The sequence below is a fragment of the Rhinolophus ferrumequinum genome, chromosome 14 (assembly GCF_004115265.2).
Source record: "Rhinolophus ferrumequinum isolate MPI-CBG mRhiFer1 chromosome 14, mRhiFer1_v1.p, whole genome shotgun sequence".
NCBI classification, from domain to species: domain Eukaryota; kingdom Metazoa; phylum Chordata; class Mammalia; order Chiroptera; family Rhinolophidae; genus Rhinolophus; species Rhinolophus ferrumequinum.
In genome coordinates, this window is record NC_046297.1 from 2,358,780 (window position 1) to 2,374,074 (window position 15,295).

General features: G+C 45.3%; 2 protein-coding genes across 3 annotated transcripts in view; one reads left to right on the forward strand and one right to left on the reverse strand.

The window, feature by feature from the left end:
• LOC117034092 (carbonic anhydrase 13) overlaps positions 1-10,538 on the reverse strand; it is a 29,042-nt gene extending 18,504 nt beyond the window's left edge. Inside the window, exons 1-2 of one of the 2 annotated variants that reach the window (XM_033126784.1) lie at positions 10,385-10,538; positions 1,074-1,271 (exon numbers count right to left, since the gene is read on the reverse strand). Coding sequence is in view for 1 of the 2 variants with exons in the window: in XM_033126783.1 (XP_032982674.1) it covers positions 1,074-1,271; positions 4,847-4,883 (235 nt within the window). In the remaining variant the exon portion in view is untranslated. Of the gene's footprint in view, positions 1-1,073; positions 1,272-4,846; positions 4,989-10,384 lie in introns of those variants that run through there. The other variant, XM_033126783.1, reaches the window with a different exon arrangement.
• Positions 10,539-10,855: 317 nt separating this feature from the next.
• RBIS (ribosomal biogenesis factor) lies at positions 10,856-15,180 on the forward strand. The gene is made up of 4 exons (XM_033126598.1): positions 10,856-10,940; positions 12,915-13,031; positions 14,624-14,740; positions 15,047-15,180. The coding sequence occupies exons 2-4, from the start codon at positions 12,918-12,920 to the stop codon at positions 15,116-15,118; spliced, it is 303 nt and encodes a 100-aa protein (XP_032982489.1). The 5' UTR covers positions 10,856-10,940; positions 12,915-12,917; the 3' UTR covers positions 15,119-15,180.
• Positions 15,181-15,295: the final 115 nt, after the last annotated feature.

The following is a 15,295-nucleotide window of genomic DNA, read 5'->3' on the forward strand; positions in this document are numbered from 1 at the left end:
CTCAGTCATTCAACAATTCCTAAGAGCTTACTATGGGTTGGCAACTGTGCTCAATGCCATGTCTGCAATGGTGAGAGGAAGAGAGAAAGGAAGAGGGAGAGACGAGGAAGAGGGGAGAGAGGGACCTGGGCCATCACAGAGCAAATCAGAGCAGGAATTGGTTATGACCAAGGGTGCTATGTTACAAGGAAAACACAGCTTCAGGGGAAGGACAATCTAATCAGTTCTTATTCTAAAACTAGGAGTGTAGCCTCAGTGTTTGTACATCTGAGGCGTTATAAACAGTATCCAAGTATGACTGGGGGTGCTGGACGCTTTGTACCTGCAAGCCTTGGGCTGTGACAGCGCCCGTTCCATCAACCATCTCTACTGAGTCAGATTCACGAAACTGAGGGCGTGGAGGGAAGGCAACTGAATATACATAAAAAGCGAGGTCCCTCCTTCCCCCAAAAGTTGAACATAAAGATAAAAGTGTTAATCTTTCTTTGTTCAATTTTTGCAATGCTCTGAATAATATGTATCACTTTTATGAATTTGACGGATATGAGGAAGAACTTTTATGGGGTTATAATTCTTGCTAACGATATAGCTGAGCTTAATGAGGAAGTGAAAACTTTTTCACAGTTAAGGATTTTTAAAGTTTAACTCTCTATCATTAATAGGGCAAACACAGCATCATCCTAATATTAGACAAAAATTTTAAAAAATTTGTCAAAGTCTTCAAATCTGATTCTAACCTTCTCTCTCATCTTACTTGTAAACTTGACACCATCTACTCCTTGGGGTGGAGGTAAGCTTGGAGAAGGATTCCATGCTCGTGCTAAGGAAATACTTTTTCTGCTTTAGATAGTTAATTTATTATATATAAATGATACTAAAGTTTAACTTGGTCGGTCCCTTATTTATCGACGGTGTGAAAGACACTCCCCCGAACTAATCAAACAAAACTTTTATCACAAGGTCTAGCACAGTACTAACACACAATGCATAAATGTTTCAGATGCCGGAGAAGAGAGTGTCACTGAGTCGGTCACCCACGTCCCAAACCCCCTACTGAAAAAAGAAAAGCCAACCTGATTTGTCCTCTGTGTCGTCAAAGTCCACGCTGAAGGAGTGGCCACTGTTACTGATGATTTTAGCGGAGCTCGGGTCATACTTGATGCTAAGAGGCCGGAGGGAAGAGTCATACTTCACTTCTGTGGTTTTAATCTCAATCGGAGATTGCTGATCTCCATCAGCAATGGGGAAAAACTCGTTCCAATGAACAGGACCTTGAAAACACAGGGCCAAGAAAAGAATAAATGAGCTATTTCATCCAAAATACTTGTTGAGAGCAACAGACTGTGCTGGAGACTGAAGAGGACACTGAGATTAATAAAATGAGATCTCCACCCTCAAGACCTCAGCATCTAACTGGGTTTGTGTTTTTCTTTACAAGCCTAGTTGCTTTTCTTACAAGTATGGAAACCTGCTGGTTTGCCTTCATTCACTTTCAGAATTAAGCTAACCCTTGTAGACAAAGAGCAGGTAAGTTGTATAAGGGACTTTCTGAAGGGACTCTTCTACCAAACTAAAAACAACAGTCCAATTCACTATGGAAAACAATGAGGTTCAGTGTCAAGTCCAAGAACGAGAGTTGTGGAAGTCGTGAAGTTTAAGGGCTGAAAGAATTGATGGAGCTGAGAGCTGTGTGGTGCAAAAAGGGTGTGGTCCTACTTCTTTCTTCGAGCGCTCACTGGTGTCGAAGGGGGTCACCCAGGCCTCAGCTCCATTAGCTGTGATGTGCAACAGGCATACTGAGGAAATGCAAGAAAGTCCCATGTAGGATAACCCAAATGAAATGGCTGCACCATGTCAGGAAACATAATAGTGCTGATTAGCTGCAGTGGAATCAGCTAGCAATGTATTCCTCTCTTTCTACATTTCAGAAAGTTATTCTGTGGTTATTTTGCCAATGCTACATTTGAATTCCAGAGTGGATCACGACAATCCTCATCCTCATCTATTCAACAAGCCCAAATTGCATCAAGTTCCCAATCAGACACGCGTTTGGTAACCAGGTGTGGACCAATACGTTGGCAGTTCTCTTGTCTTATCTCTTCAGTTCTCTGGGAGACTGGATTCAAATTCTGTCTGTCAAAAGCAGCAGTGAGGTGGCAGCTCCAAGTAAGTGCCAACTCCTTCTGCAGACTTGAGTCACTGTCTGGGTCACAGGTTCTTTTTGTCTCCTCCACTGTACCTGCAACGTACAGAGTCACCACTGGACAAGGAGACACAGCAACCACCAGGGAAGGAGACACAGCCACCACCGGGCAAGGAGACACAGCCACCACCGGGCAAGGAAACTCAGCCACCACCGGGCAAGGACATGTCAGGGCGACTGAATAAACTTTTCCCTGCTTCACTAACCAGCTGACCTAATTTCTCTAAAACTCAAGGACTTATAAAAATGCTACAGCATGACAATTAACTACACATTAGTGATTAACAGCAAGTAATTTTAAAAGATTTAGAATGAAATTTCATGAAATGCAAATATATCACAGTTATCTACATCTTCCTTCTCTAAATCTAATGCTCCTTTTCACTCTTCATTTGTACAAAGGAGAAAGCATAAATTTCTTCCTTCGCATACGTTTGCTTCAGGTACAAAAAGTCATGGCATGTACACCTAACCACACACACAACTTAAAAGTTGTTCTCTTGTGAATCTGACACTTGGGACTTCAAAGCAACTTGAACATCAAAAGTCCTTGCTTAAAACGTATTACAGAAAAAGCCTTACCTTTCCTTACATGTACTCTCATTTACCTTTCTAGGCGTCTTTCCGTGTACAATCTAACCCAATTTTATGTGAAAAAAAGAGTTTTCTGCCTCCCTGCCACCACGTACGAGTTAACCTAAAGATAATTAGATTTCAAAAATGCAGTGCATGTGTCACAAATGTTGTTGACTTTCTTTCCAATCAGGAGGTTTTTTTCTTCTCCTAATTCCTGTACTCTCCTACTTCCAGCCCTTTATAACCATGACTATTTTTAAAAGCAGAGGCAAACCAAAATGAAATACAAATAATACCCCTTTACATCCAATACTCAATATTATATATGTATTAAACACTATGGCAGGTTCATTTCCCTGCCTCTTAAGAGCCCCCACCTTTTACATTTTCCAAACATCCAACTTTAAACCCACTTAAACACAGTTGCTAAATAAAGAGAGATGATGTTTCTTCCATTGCTTCCAGAACTTTCGAATGTCCACAGTGATACGCGCTTTGCAGTGTTGGACACATTCCCTACACTAAACCATAAAACTATGGAAGGTTCGCGTTAGCAGTTACAGGTCGTTTGTGAAGGCGGTACCCCCTTCCGAAGCCTCTTATCTGCTCATTCACCGCCTTTGGCCGTGGAAACAGAAAACATGCAGGAGTGGCCAGCCCAGTGAGGACACATTTCCAAGGGAATTTTGCCACAGTTGATCCACTTAAACGTGTGGTGCTCAGGATGTTACTGCTTCTTCGAGCAGGGAGCCAGCGAATGGCCCCGCAATTCTTCGAAGAACTGCAAAATCACTCCTCCTTAATGGCTTGCTTCCCTGAGATAGAGTTTTTAGATTTCTCAAGAGGGGCTTCCATGTTTTCTAACGCATTGAAGAGGAAACAGTACTCAGGGATCGGACGCCCTCCTTCCTAACCATAGTTATTGGCACGCAGTAACTGTTAACAATAATGACCATTATTCCAGCAGAGAAGGACATCGGACGAAATTTATGTCAGAAATGAACAAAACGTACTCAGTCAAAAATAAGCCCACCTAACTTACACTTTTCATTACTGAAGTTCTAAATTTCACCCGCTCCCACTTTTAAACTGGTCACTTAACCGTAGCCTCACAGGGCCACAATTAGAAATGAAACTTTTTTGTTTCTTTGTGAAAGTAAACTCTCTATAAAACTCGACAATGCTGTTCAATCATACACACATTAACCCCCAAAATCATCCTCACCATCATCATTATTCACAGACTTAATTCTGACAGTGATTCACTATCTGCTTTCTTGGTGCCACTGCAATTAGTTCAAATAATCAGCATTTGAAATAAGTTCAGCTTAACGAACAGAAAAGAAAACGGTTTACTTTTGAGAACTTAGAATACACAAGAAGAAAAGTATATGTCTTATTACTGTTGCTTCCGTCAGTAAATGCATGTTGGCAACGTGCTGTAGTCTAGCCATCCTTTGCTAATCGTCCCTGTCTGCACGGATGAGTGTGGGAGGAGAGGCAGAAAGAGTGAACAGGGGCCCAAAGCCCCGCTTCACTTTCCAGTAAGAAGCCAAAGCCTTTCTTTGTAAAGCCCGCATATCAGCCAGCCAACCGCACGCTGCTGTGGGCACGTTCCATCGTTAGGAAGAAATTCGCGGTCTTTTGGTTGCCAAGAAGGCACCCTGAATTTGCAGAGTTGCAATTCAAAGTATTCAAACTTCTCCAATACAGTTGCAAATATTTCCCACGATTGGTTCCCCTTGAGTGAATGATGAGCTTACAAGACTGAAAGGGAAGTTGTCCTCAACTCATTAAAAGTGTGTCCTTAGCCTGCCCTTAACGAGAAGCGCGTCCGCCAGCGAGTCCCCGGCTTTCCAAGGGCAGTGCAGGGCGGGACAGGACGACTGGGGTCTGGGGGCCCACTGTCCACACCCCAGGAGCGGCCCTCCGGGTGCACACGAGGCTGCCTCCCGCACGCGGCTCCCGGGCGGCTCGGTCCAGGGGACCAGGTCCCCGGAGTGGGATCGCGCGCGCGCCCCGCGGACCCCGACCACCCGCCCCAACCCACCCGCGGGGGGCGCTCACCGTTGTGCTCCGCGTACCCCCAGCTGAGTCGAGACATGGTCCTGGCGGCGGGCGCGGAGGGAGAGGAAGGAGCTCGGGCGGTGGCGGGCGGGCTGGGCGGGACCGCAGCGGCACAGGCGGCCCGGAGCCCGCGGGATGCTCGCCGGCCGCCAGGGGGCGCGCACGGGGACAGTCACCGCTGAAGCGCTGCCCGCAGGCTGTCCCGGGAGGAGTGAGTCACCCGCCTGGGCCCGCCCGGCTGGAAAGGAGCCGGGGGCTGGCAGCGGTGGCGATGGTTACAAGCTCCAAACAATCAGGAGCCACAGAAGGAACTGAGCTGCGGCTCATTAAGGTTTGGCCAACCCGCGTGTCCACGTTTTCCATTAGGTCCTCCCGTCATCCCAGGGGGGAAGATGCTCCAAGTACCCAGAGTTAGAAAAGGGGGAGCTGAGAGCGCGCCCCACATTGCACAGAAGGTAGGGCCTGGAGGTCCCTCCCGGGCCTCGTCCCGCTCCTCTGGCACCCTCTGCAGGCTGTGGCTCGGGAGTGAGGGGACCAAGGCTGGGGACTGATCCTGGGTCCCCAAGTTATGTCGCCCTGTGCGCCCCGGGGGCAAGAGGGTACTCGGGCCCTTTTCCTGGATGCTCGCCGGGCTTGCTGCTGCGGACTGGCTACGGGGCCTTGACTTTCCTTCCCGGAGGAGGCGGTATGCTGGGCTCCCAGGGAAAACAGAAGGTGTGTGACCCACCAAGAGTATAATTACTGTCCCGGCTGCTTAAGGCTTTGATTTGGGTCTATCTGAAATCTAGAATTGAACTGCGCAGTGTTACTTATGGACAAAATAATGCAAAGAGCTTCTTAATGGGCACGAACCTTCCGTAAAAGGCCGAGGGGTGGCCGTTTCCCTGTGGTCTTTCAGCTTCTCTTATGGTCCACACAGAAGCACATAAGGTGGTGACTGCCAAGTCACATTGTTTAGGGACCACTAAATAAGGTTCAAATTGAACTAGTCTTTAGATGTGGCCCAAATACCCGCTAGCGCATGCAGCCCGTACCTTCTGCTTCTGCAGTCCTTAATGAGGCTGGAACCCCGCCGGAGAAAATGGTTCCCGACAGCACTAACTACAGTGCACTTTATGCTCCTGCATCTCAAGGAAAGGCCCGGCCTCCCTCATCCACATTCTCTAGAACATTTGGGCTCATTTATGCCAATATAATACAATAGGAGCCAAACTTTTAAGAATAAGGTCTGATCTGTATTCACTTTCATCACAGAAGATAATGTACATATATATTTATATTTAAATACACACATATAATAAAGGACTGTTATCCAAATATATAAAAGCTCTTAAAACTCAGTAAGAAAACAAACAACCTGATTAAAAATGGCCCACAGACCTTCACAGATACCTCACCAAGGAGGATAGAAAGACAGCAAATAAACACATGAAGATACGCTCAGCATCACGTGTCATCAGGGAAATGCAAACTGAATGATGGTGAGATCCACTGCACGCCCATTGTAATGGCCCAAATCAGACACTGACACCACCAAATGCCGGGAGGACGTGGAGCCACAGGAACTCTCACTCACTGCTGCTGGAATCAAACGGTGCAGCCACTCTGGAGGATCGTGTGGTGGTTTCTTACAAACCGAAACATACCTGTACCATATGATCCAGCAGTCACTTTCCTTCATATTTACCCATAGTTCTTGAGAACTTACGTCCACACAAAAATCTACAGGCATATGTTTATATTTATTATTATTCAGAATTGCCAAATTTTGGCAGCAAGCAAGATGTCCTCAGTAGGTGATGGATAAATAAACTGGGGTCCATCCAGACAGTGGCATGTCATTCAGCACTAGACGGAAATGAGTTATCGAGTCATGAAAAGACACGGAGGAAACTTAGATGCATATGACTAAGTGAGAGAAGCCAATCTGAAAAGTCTGCACACTGTATGCTTCCAACTCTGTGACATCCTGGAAAAGGCAGAACTGTGGAGACAGCGACAGACAGATGGTTGTCAGGGTTTGGGGGTCGGAGGGAGCACAGAGGATGTTTGGGCAGTGAGACGACTCTGTGTGACGCCATAATGGTGGACCCATGTCGTGACACATCTGTGCAAACCCACAGGACGTACGACACCAAGAGTGACCCCAGTGGAAACCGTGGACTCTGGGGGATGATGACGTGTCCGTGTAGTGTCATTATTGTAACAAATGTACCACTGGGGGTGGGAGGTGGTGATAATGGGGAGACAGCATGGGTGGGGGCAGGGGTGCTTGGGGATCTCTGTACATGAGGAAGGTACCTTCCTTTCAGTTTTGCTGTGAACCTAAAGTTACTCTTAAAAAACAGTCTTTTTTAAAAAACAAAGTAAACCCACAAAAACTAATAAGATTAAGTCAGATACACAACACACCCATGAGCTAGCTGGTAGGAGGTCCCGTACAAATTTGGGGCAGTTTGGCCATCAAAAAGAATAGTAGTTGTAATAGAGTATAACTTCCTTCTCCCCTAACATCCATGAGTCGGGGGAGAGCGAGAGCGAGAGCGAGACAGAAAGCTTCTCTATGAGAGAATGCCAGCTACTGAATACAGATGAAATGATGGAATTTTAAAACAACCATTTTTTTGCAAGGCCAATGTAATATCTGGTTCGGACAAGGATCAGTACTGGGAGCTAGAACTTCTGGGTGAAAGGTTATTGGGGGGCAGGAGATTCACAGCTTAGGATTAAGAGACAAAAGACATGTAAAAACCAAACGCCATGTGCGACCCTCAAGATCCTACATTGGGAAAAAAGCTGGAATAGATGCTTTGGGGTCAGTTGGAGAAATGTGGACAGACGCAGCATGTAGGTGATCTTAGTGAAGTGACGGTGACTTTTGTAGGTGCGATGATGTGCTGGGAAGATGGGGAGAACGCTGAAGCCACTGGGCGGCAGTACTAACGCCCGTGATGGACCCTCAGATGTCTCAGTCAGTAACTGGGGATTGAGTTGAGGGATGTTTCTGTGCTCGTGATGCTATCTTTACATTTTATATTCTGTACATTTTACTTTCGTTTTTTCAAAAAAATGTGGAGGGGACAGAAATCATGTACTTTCTCAAATCAGTGAATCCTTTCACTTGCTAAATAACCCTTTATCACTATCTGTGGGTTTTCTGCTTAACAAGGAATCTCTGTCTCCATGTTCACAACCATCAAGTACAAACAAGTAAAAGGTTAGCACTGACCAGAGAACCCAGGAATTCTGACCAAAGATACGGAGCTCATGTCCACCACTTCTCTTGAATGAGTTCAATCCAGCTCGAACTTCCTTTGTAGCAAAGCATGCTTCCTGGGCTCTCCTCTCAATGCATTAGACAGTGTGCTATGAGCAGCACCTGTAAGTTACAACTCCAGCCATAAAAATATTACTTTAGTAACATGTTAAGGAAGAATCGAAGTATGAATCGATACTGTTTTATTAGGGCACATGCACAGACTCTGTCTGAAAGGCACATTTTCCCAAGTCTTCTTCTTAGAAAGTCTAAATGTCAACTCAACTCAAGCGGCTACTTTCATCTAATTTTCACAGGGCAGGAAACTGAGATGAACAAGATTTCTGGTTACCTAGCAAGGCAAGCCACACAAAGGGGACACAGCCCCAGTCTGCAGAGTCCCAAGTCCGAGGTGCTCTCCAGGTGAGCCCCATTTCCTTCATTCATCACGTCCTGTGATTTGTGCAGCTGGGACTTACTAACCACAGGAATGTACCATTTGATAACTTGGGGAAAGTGTTGATTTTACAGAGCTGATACCATATGGGGTTTGGTATCTTCCCATTCCTAAGGTGTATCTTCCCATTCCTAAGGTGACCTTAAGGTGGGGGTTGCATAATGCAAACTGCCCAGGGGATATCTCCCCAGAGCTTGCACGAAGGCCCAAAGGGGCTGAACAACTTGCTCAATGCCCTGGATTGCAAGCCAGGAGGAGAATTCTCAGACCAAAATTCAAAGGCTAATTCCAGTGAATCACCTCTCAAGTCATGTCTCAGATTACAGCTTTCAAAAACCGGAGCTACACATTTTGTCCCTTATATTGTCAGATAAGAAGACATCACCAAAACCCTACATTCCACATTTTTGTTCTGTTTACTCTGATCCCACTTTCTAATAATTTACCCAGCTTTTAAGGTGGTAAACATTTGTGAGGACTTTGAGTTCTCAGAATATTAGGTTGTACACATCATAGTAATTCTTAGCAAAATTTCAGCACAACAGGGTTCTTGTAACACAGCACAAAGAAGAGAGTCAAAAACTGGCAACTTTGGTCTGTTTAGACTCTGAACATAACAATTTCAACTGAAAAACAGAATCATTGTTGAGCTTTAGACAGACAGCTTTAATGTTTACTTATCAAGTACACTTGATAATTACAAAGCACAGCAGCCCTTCCTTTTTTTCGCTCTAAACACTGCTGAAATTTGGGGTGTCAATTCCTAACGTAGTAAAACGCTGCCTCCTCCACCTTTGCCAAGTTTTAAACATGCACCTGCTAAATATTTCACAATTCCTGTAATTTTTAACCATTACTTGCATTTTAACCAAGCCTCATAAAAGATGTGAAAGGACTTCATGTGCCCTTTGAATATTTTTATGGCCTTTGTGATATGTATTTGACCGTTTTTAACCTTCAGTGATTTCATATGCAAGCCCTCCTTTGTGACTGTCATTAGTTCAAGTTCAGAATTTCTAGGCATTTGGCCAGGGGATTATGCTGGATAAAACCTGCTTCCTTAAATTGAAAACATTTGTCAAGCACCTATCCCTTTAGGGAGCAGAGCTGCAGGAAGATAAACAAAAAGGGTTCCTTTAGGTCTTTTTCAGTCGTGCTCAAGATGATAGAGGCTTAAAGTCATTTTTAATGGACTGGCTACAATCCATTGCCTACTTTTTACACTTCAGGGAATGTCATTCAGCAAATGTTTACTTCACACCTCCCATGCGCTGGAAATACTGAATCCTGGGTGGGAATACATACGTGACTGAATAAGGGACCCGGCCCCTGAAGAGTGTGTGGATTAGTTGAGAGACAAGCAAGCATACATGCAAGTCATCTGATATTTGAATTACAGAAAATATAGAGTGAGCAGCTAAAGCCTGTGACCCACATCTTGTGGAAATGAGTCGTTTTTCCTTCACTACAAAGGGTTAACCATTTGCATTCTCAATATAAAATGCCATATAAACATCTCAGGACTTCTACATTTGTTTAAAAGCTGGCTTTTCCTATGACCTCGACAGACTAAGCAGAGACACCTGTGAAAACTACGTTACTGCAGAGATCCTCTTGGAAGAATTGAGTCAATTTTCTAGAAAACTCAACCCAGAACGTCTTCATTAGGGAATATACGCACAGACACACAACCGGAAGGCAAACATGTTTCTTCTAAGTTTTGTAAGTTCCTTGACACTTGTTTGCCAACATTTTTATATGTTCCTGCGCCCCTGCCAAGCTGTCAGAAACTGCTTTGGAAGCAAGGAAAAGAAAAACATTTCACCCTGAGAAAAACGTTTCAGCTCCTCGCCTGTTGGACACCGTCGCGAGGTGCGAGGGTACAGCCGGAGCAGCGACTGAGGGCGACAGCTCGTTTCCCATCTTCCTGGGTGGATGACAAGGCGGCATCTCTAACAACCCCAGCTCCCTGGAGCCCTGCGGACCGCAATCCCGCGCCAGCCAGGGATGCTGGGGGCGGGACTTCCCGTGGTGGGCGGGGCGTCGTTCTGTGGGCGGGGCGTCGCTGTGATTCGGAGACGGGGCTCGGCCAGGAGTGGGTCCTGTGGGCGGGACTACGTTAGGGGGCGGAAACCGACTTGTGGGCGGAACTACGTTTATTACGACATCCAGTGGGCGGGGTTCGTGTGTCTTCCAGCCGAGCTCTTGAATGGGACTCCGTCTTGTGGGCGGGGCTCTGCTCGGTGGGCGGGACCACGACCTGGGTCAGGACATTTAATTGGCTGCCTCCCCCGGAACTTCCGGGATCCTGCGCGTGTAGGTGGCGTCACCTGGAGCAGAAGGGGCTGCACGAGTTGTACCCTACGTGGGTCTGGGGAGAGGTTAGTAGGACGTTTTGGGGGCTGGGGCAGGACTGGCGGGCCTCGCGCCGCTGCATTCCGGGGCTCGGGTCTGCCGCTCGCTGCCTCCGGCCGCCCAGGCCGTGGACACGCCGGGCCTGTGGGCCTCCGCCCTCGCCAGGGACCAGGTTTTGGCGGAGTCTGTTTTCATCCCAGTTTCCTCTGTCCCCCCACTAGGGCATTACCTTCTCCACGACCCTTCCTCACGTCCTCGCTTGCATGCTGCCTGTAACAGCACCTGTCATTACGTGTCTTGTGCTGGTATTTATTTCATGTGCGTGTAGATATCACTACCACAAATGGTGATTAATGAATAGATGTGTGGTTGGATTGTGATTACTACTGGAAGAATTTTAGATTATTTAAGTTGGGAGGGTTTATTATATGTATTTTCTGCTTCTATAATAATCACATATTTTCTACTGGGTTCATTTTTTAAAGTAGGAGTCCTGTATCGGGGTTGAAAAGCATTGCTGTCTCTGTTAAGTAGTTGCCAGAGGCTAGACATTGAGGGAGGATGTAATTTCAGTCGAGAGGTACAATGTGAGCAAAGGGAGAAAAGGAAGTGTGCAAGGTGTCCACTCAGAGAACCATTAGTAGCTAGGCTGGCTGTGTATGGACAGGTCGCAGGAGATGCGTTTGACGTTTATGCTCGATAGCGGTTCCAGCAGCACACCAGGACAAAGCATGTTGCCCCCGTGTCGGGGAAGCGTCGGGCAGGTTCGTTACAAAGCACTGTGTAGCATAAACTGGAATGCAGACGGCTCAAGACAGGGTGGCAGTCTTTCTGAAAGGACTAGATAGAAATAGTTTAGTCTTTGCTGACCAAAGTTGTAGCAGGAAAGCATCCAGAAAGTACATAATTAAATGGACATAAATGTGTTCTAATAAAACTTTATTTACAAAGGCAGGTGCCTGACCTGATTTGGTCCATGGGTATAGGTTGCCCAACCCATGGTCTAACCAAGTAGACCTAGGGACTGTAGCAGGAACCTGATCCTGAACTAGGCAGGACTACATCGCGTGTTGTATCACATTGTTATTTGTACGTGAGATGCCATGTCACATAATGGGGTCTAGCTCTTGATCTAGTTCGCCTGGCTTTGAATCCTGGCATTCTGTGATTACCAACAGTGTGACAGTGGGCTAATGAATTTATCTTTGCATCAGTTTTTTTTTTAAATCTGTAAAATGGGGAGAAAACAGTATCACACCAGTGTTGTTGTGAGAGTAAATTAAAGCACATAGAATGTTAGCATAGTGCTTGTACATATAGTAAAAGCTCAATAAATCCTAACTATTAATATTTTAAAAACTGTTTTTCCACATGCATCGTTTAAAACAGATTTGAGAGATGTGTCTAAGGTGCAATTTACAGGCTTAGTGCACGTTTAGCTACAGGACAAAGAGTATCTAAAGGTTCAAGCAAGAGCCATTCACACAGAGCTGATATGAAACTTGTGAAGGTAACTTCAGGGAGGGGGAAAGTAGGAAGTGCAGGATTAAGGACTGATTTAGAGGAGGTGCACACAGGAGAGAACATGGGGCAAGGAAAAAAGAATGAAAAAGGAAGGAGACAGGAGTCAGTCCTCGCGTGTGACGGAACCAGAATGGCATGTGAACTAGCAGGATGGACGGTGATGGTTCCATTGTCAGCAGAGAGCTAAAAAAACAAGTGTGTTTATAATATTAATGGATTCACCAGCAGAAGTTAATGTGGCGCTTCTATGGACCAGGTGCTGGCGAGGCATTAGAGTTAGAGACCTGCTCTGCACAGCAGAAAACCTAGGAGGGGCCAAAGACATGGGGCAAATGGTCATACACGCAGCCACATTAAAAAGAATCAGCAGTTAGAATTTCTTAGATTCACTTGGTATCTTTACTCTAAAAACTTGAATTGATGTATACTTCATAAACCTGGGCAACTTAACTGAGCTCCTTTTCTTTCTTTCCCAGACCATGGCCAAAAACAAACGGAGAGGGCCCAAGTCCAGGAACGTGTTTCACATAGCCAGCCAAAAACACTTTAAGGTGAAAAGTAAAGCAAAACCAGTTACCACAAACCTTAAGAAGGTGAGTACTATTAGTGAAGCACTCTGACTTTATATTTTACAAGCAAAGCACAATGGTGAAGATGCTGGAAAACTGAATGCTATTATTTAAAACAGGTCCTTAGCCTTTTCTACAAAGGCAAGAGGATTTTAAACATTGGATTAAAAAAATGGAGCAACGTTAACATCCCCTTCTTGATCCAAATGTACAAAAAGAAAATTAACTGCAAATGTGTGAGGCTCCATGTTTTTATAGGTTTATCAGAGCACAAAAATCATAAAAAACCTGGTAGGAGAACCAGTTCTTACTCTGAACTCAAATATATTCAAGAACCTCTCAACAGAGCCAGGACGTGGAATGTCAGCCAGCACCCATTTTTCTCCTCGGTAACTTATTTCTCTGAATATGTGGAATGCAAACAAAAACCTGTGAAATGAAAATACAGTATTTTGTTTCGTAAATGCAAAATTTATAAAAGAGTTTATCTTCTTTGTTTTTACTTCAAAATATTTGGGAAATTTCTTCAAGATTAAGTAGGTTCTTTAAGAAAATGTTTGTAATAAGTTTATGTAGTAGGTGGAGTCAGCTCTCCAGGACTTAGTATTGTCATAATCGTCCATAGAAAAATAACATTTTATTTTTCAGTTTGTGTCACCTCGGTGAGGTAAGCTTTTTGATCGAGCAGTTTTATGACTTTGGAAAAGCTATAAAGGAACTAAAACTGGGTGATAGATGGGGGTGTGGGGTCAGTGTTCCATGGAATTGTCTCTGAAGTTGACACTGAATGACGAGGAGCTCGGAATGCAGAGCTGGGATGTGCTGGGAGCAGCCTATTCCAGGCAGAGCCAGTGAGAAGGCCCCTGAGGTCCGGGCAGTGATGGCAGAGGGAGGAAGTGAAGTCCCAGCAGAGAGCACCTGAAGCCATCCCGAGGCCGTAGGATTAGACTTTTGGTGAAGCTACTAAGCAGTGACTCCAGGTATGAGAGGTCAGCAAGCTGAGGTTTGAGGTCTTGCGTGAAGGAGCAAGTCGTCACGGTGTTGGCAGGTGACAGCGATGAGGAAAGGGCTGTCGGAACGGCCTGGTCAGAAGTGCACGGAGGCTGAGAGATTTGGAGGAGACATGGTTTGGGAGCAGCAGCGAGGAACAGGACCACCACCCCACGGCTTAGATGCAAGAGAGGGGGCTGCCGGGAGGGCGGGGGAGGCTGTTCTGAGATTGCCAGGGGCTGCCATCAAGGCAAGAAAGTCAAGGACGGGCTCAGAGAGGTACTGTTAGCGGGACACTAAAGGCATCGGATGCAGGTTGCTCGTCTCACAGGTAAGATGATGGCTCTGTCGCCTAGAAAGACTGGTGCCCACTTCGGCCTCCATACCAGTCAAGTCAGCTATGGGGCATAGCCACATGATTCTTAAGTTTTAAACACCAGAACCTCTTGTCTAAAATGTCCCGATAAGACTACAAGAGTTACTGTGAATCGTTCCCGCATACTGGTACGGTTACGTTTGTTTAGATTTCTAGAAAAGAAATGTAATTAATAAGGTTCAGGTAAGGTTGAATGTATTATGTCCTTAATCGCTATGCGATCATGAATTACTGCTTTCTTTTCTTAAAGATAAACATTGCGAATGACGACCAAGTTAAGAGAGTGAATAAAGCTTTTCTAGATATCCAAAAGGAACTTGCACACTTCTCACAAGGCCTTTCCCTTGAACCTCTGCAGAAACAGCTGGTGAGTAGAAATCATTTCTTTCTGTTATGGCTCATGAATTAAACTGCAGCTTTTCGAAGCCTGTGAGTTGAATGTAATTTTGGTACTTGCCTGTCTGCTGTACGTGGCTGTGCAGTGTGTATAGCAAGTTCAGTCATATTCAGACTCTAAAACATGGAGTCTAAAATCAGAATTTAATGTTCTAGCTGCAAAGGGCTGACTGGAAATCAAACTGGGTAACAGATCATCCTTGTCGTTGTTCACTGTTGTTACTTGAATTCCACAGAGCCGTCTCACACTTTCCGTCCCACACTTTTCTCCCTCCAGATTCCTCAGCAGTGTCAGGAAGACGAAGCAGTTAATGTTGACGAGGCTACAAGGCTCATGGCTCAGCTGTAACACACTGGTGAGGCGTCAAGTTCCACGAAAGACCAATAAATTAAATGTTTTATACAACTTTATTTTTAAAAATCTTGTTAATGTACAGGCATTGGCACATTTTAAAAACCAACTACATAAACAGGTCTTTCCTAAAATCAAGGAAAGTGGAATGTCAGAAGTCAACCAAATGTGAGA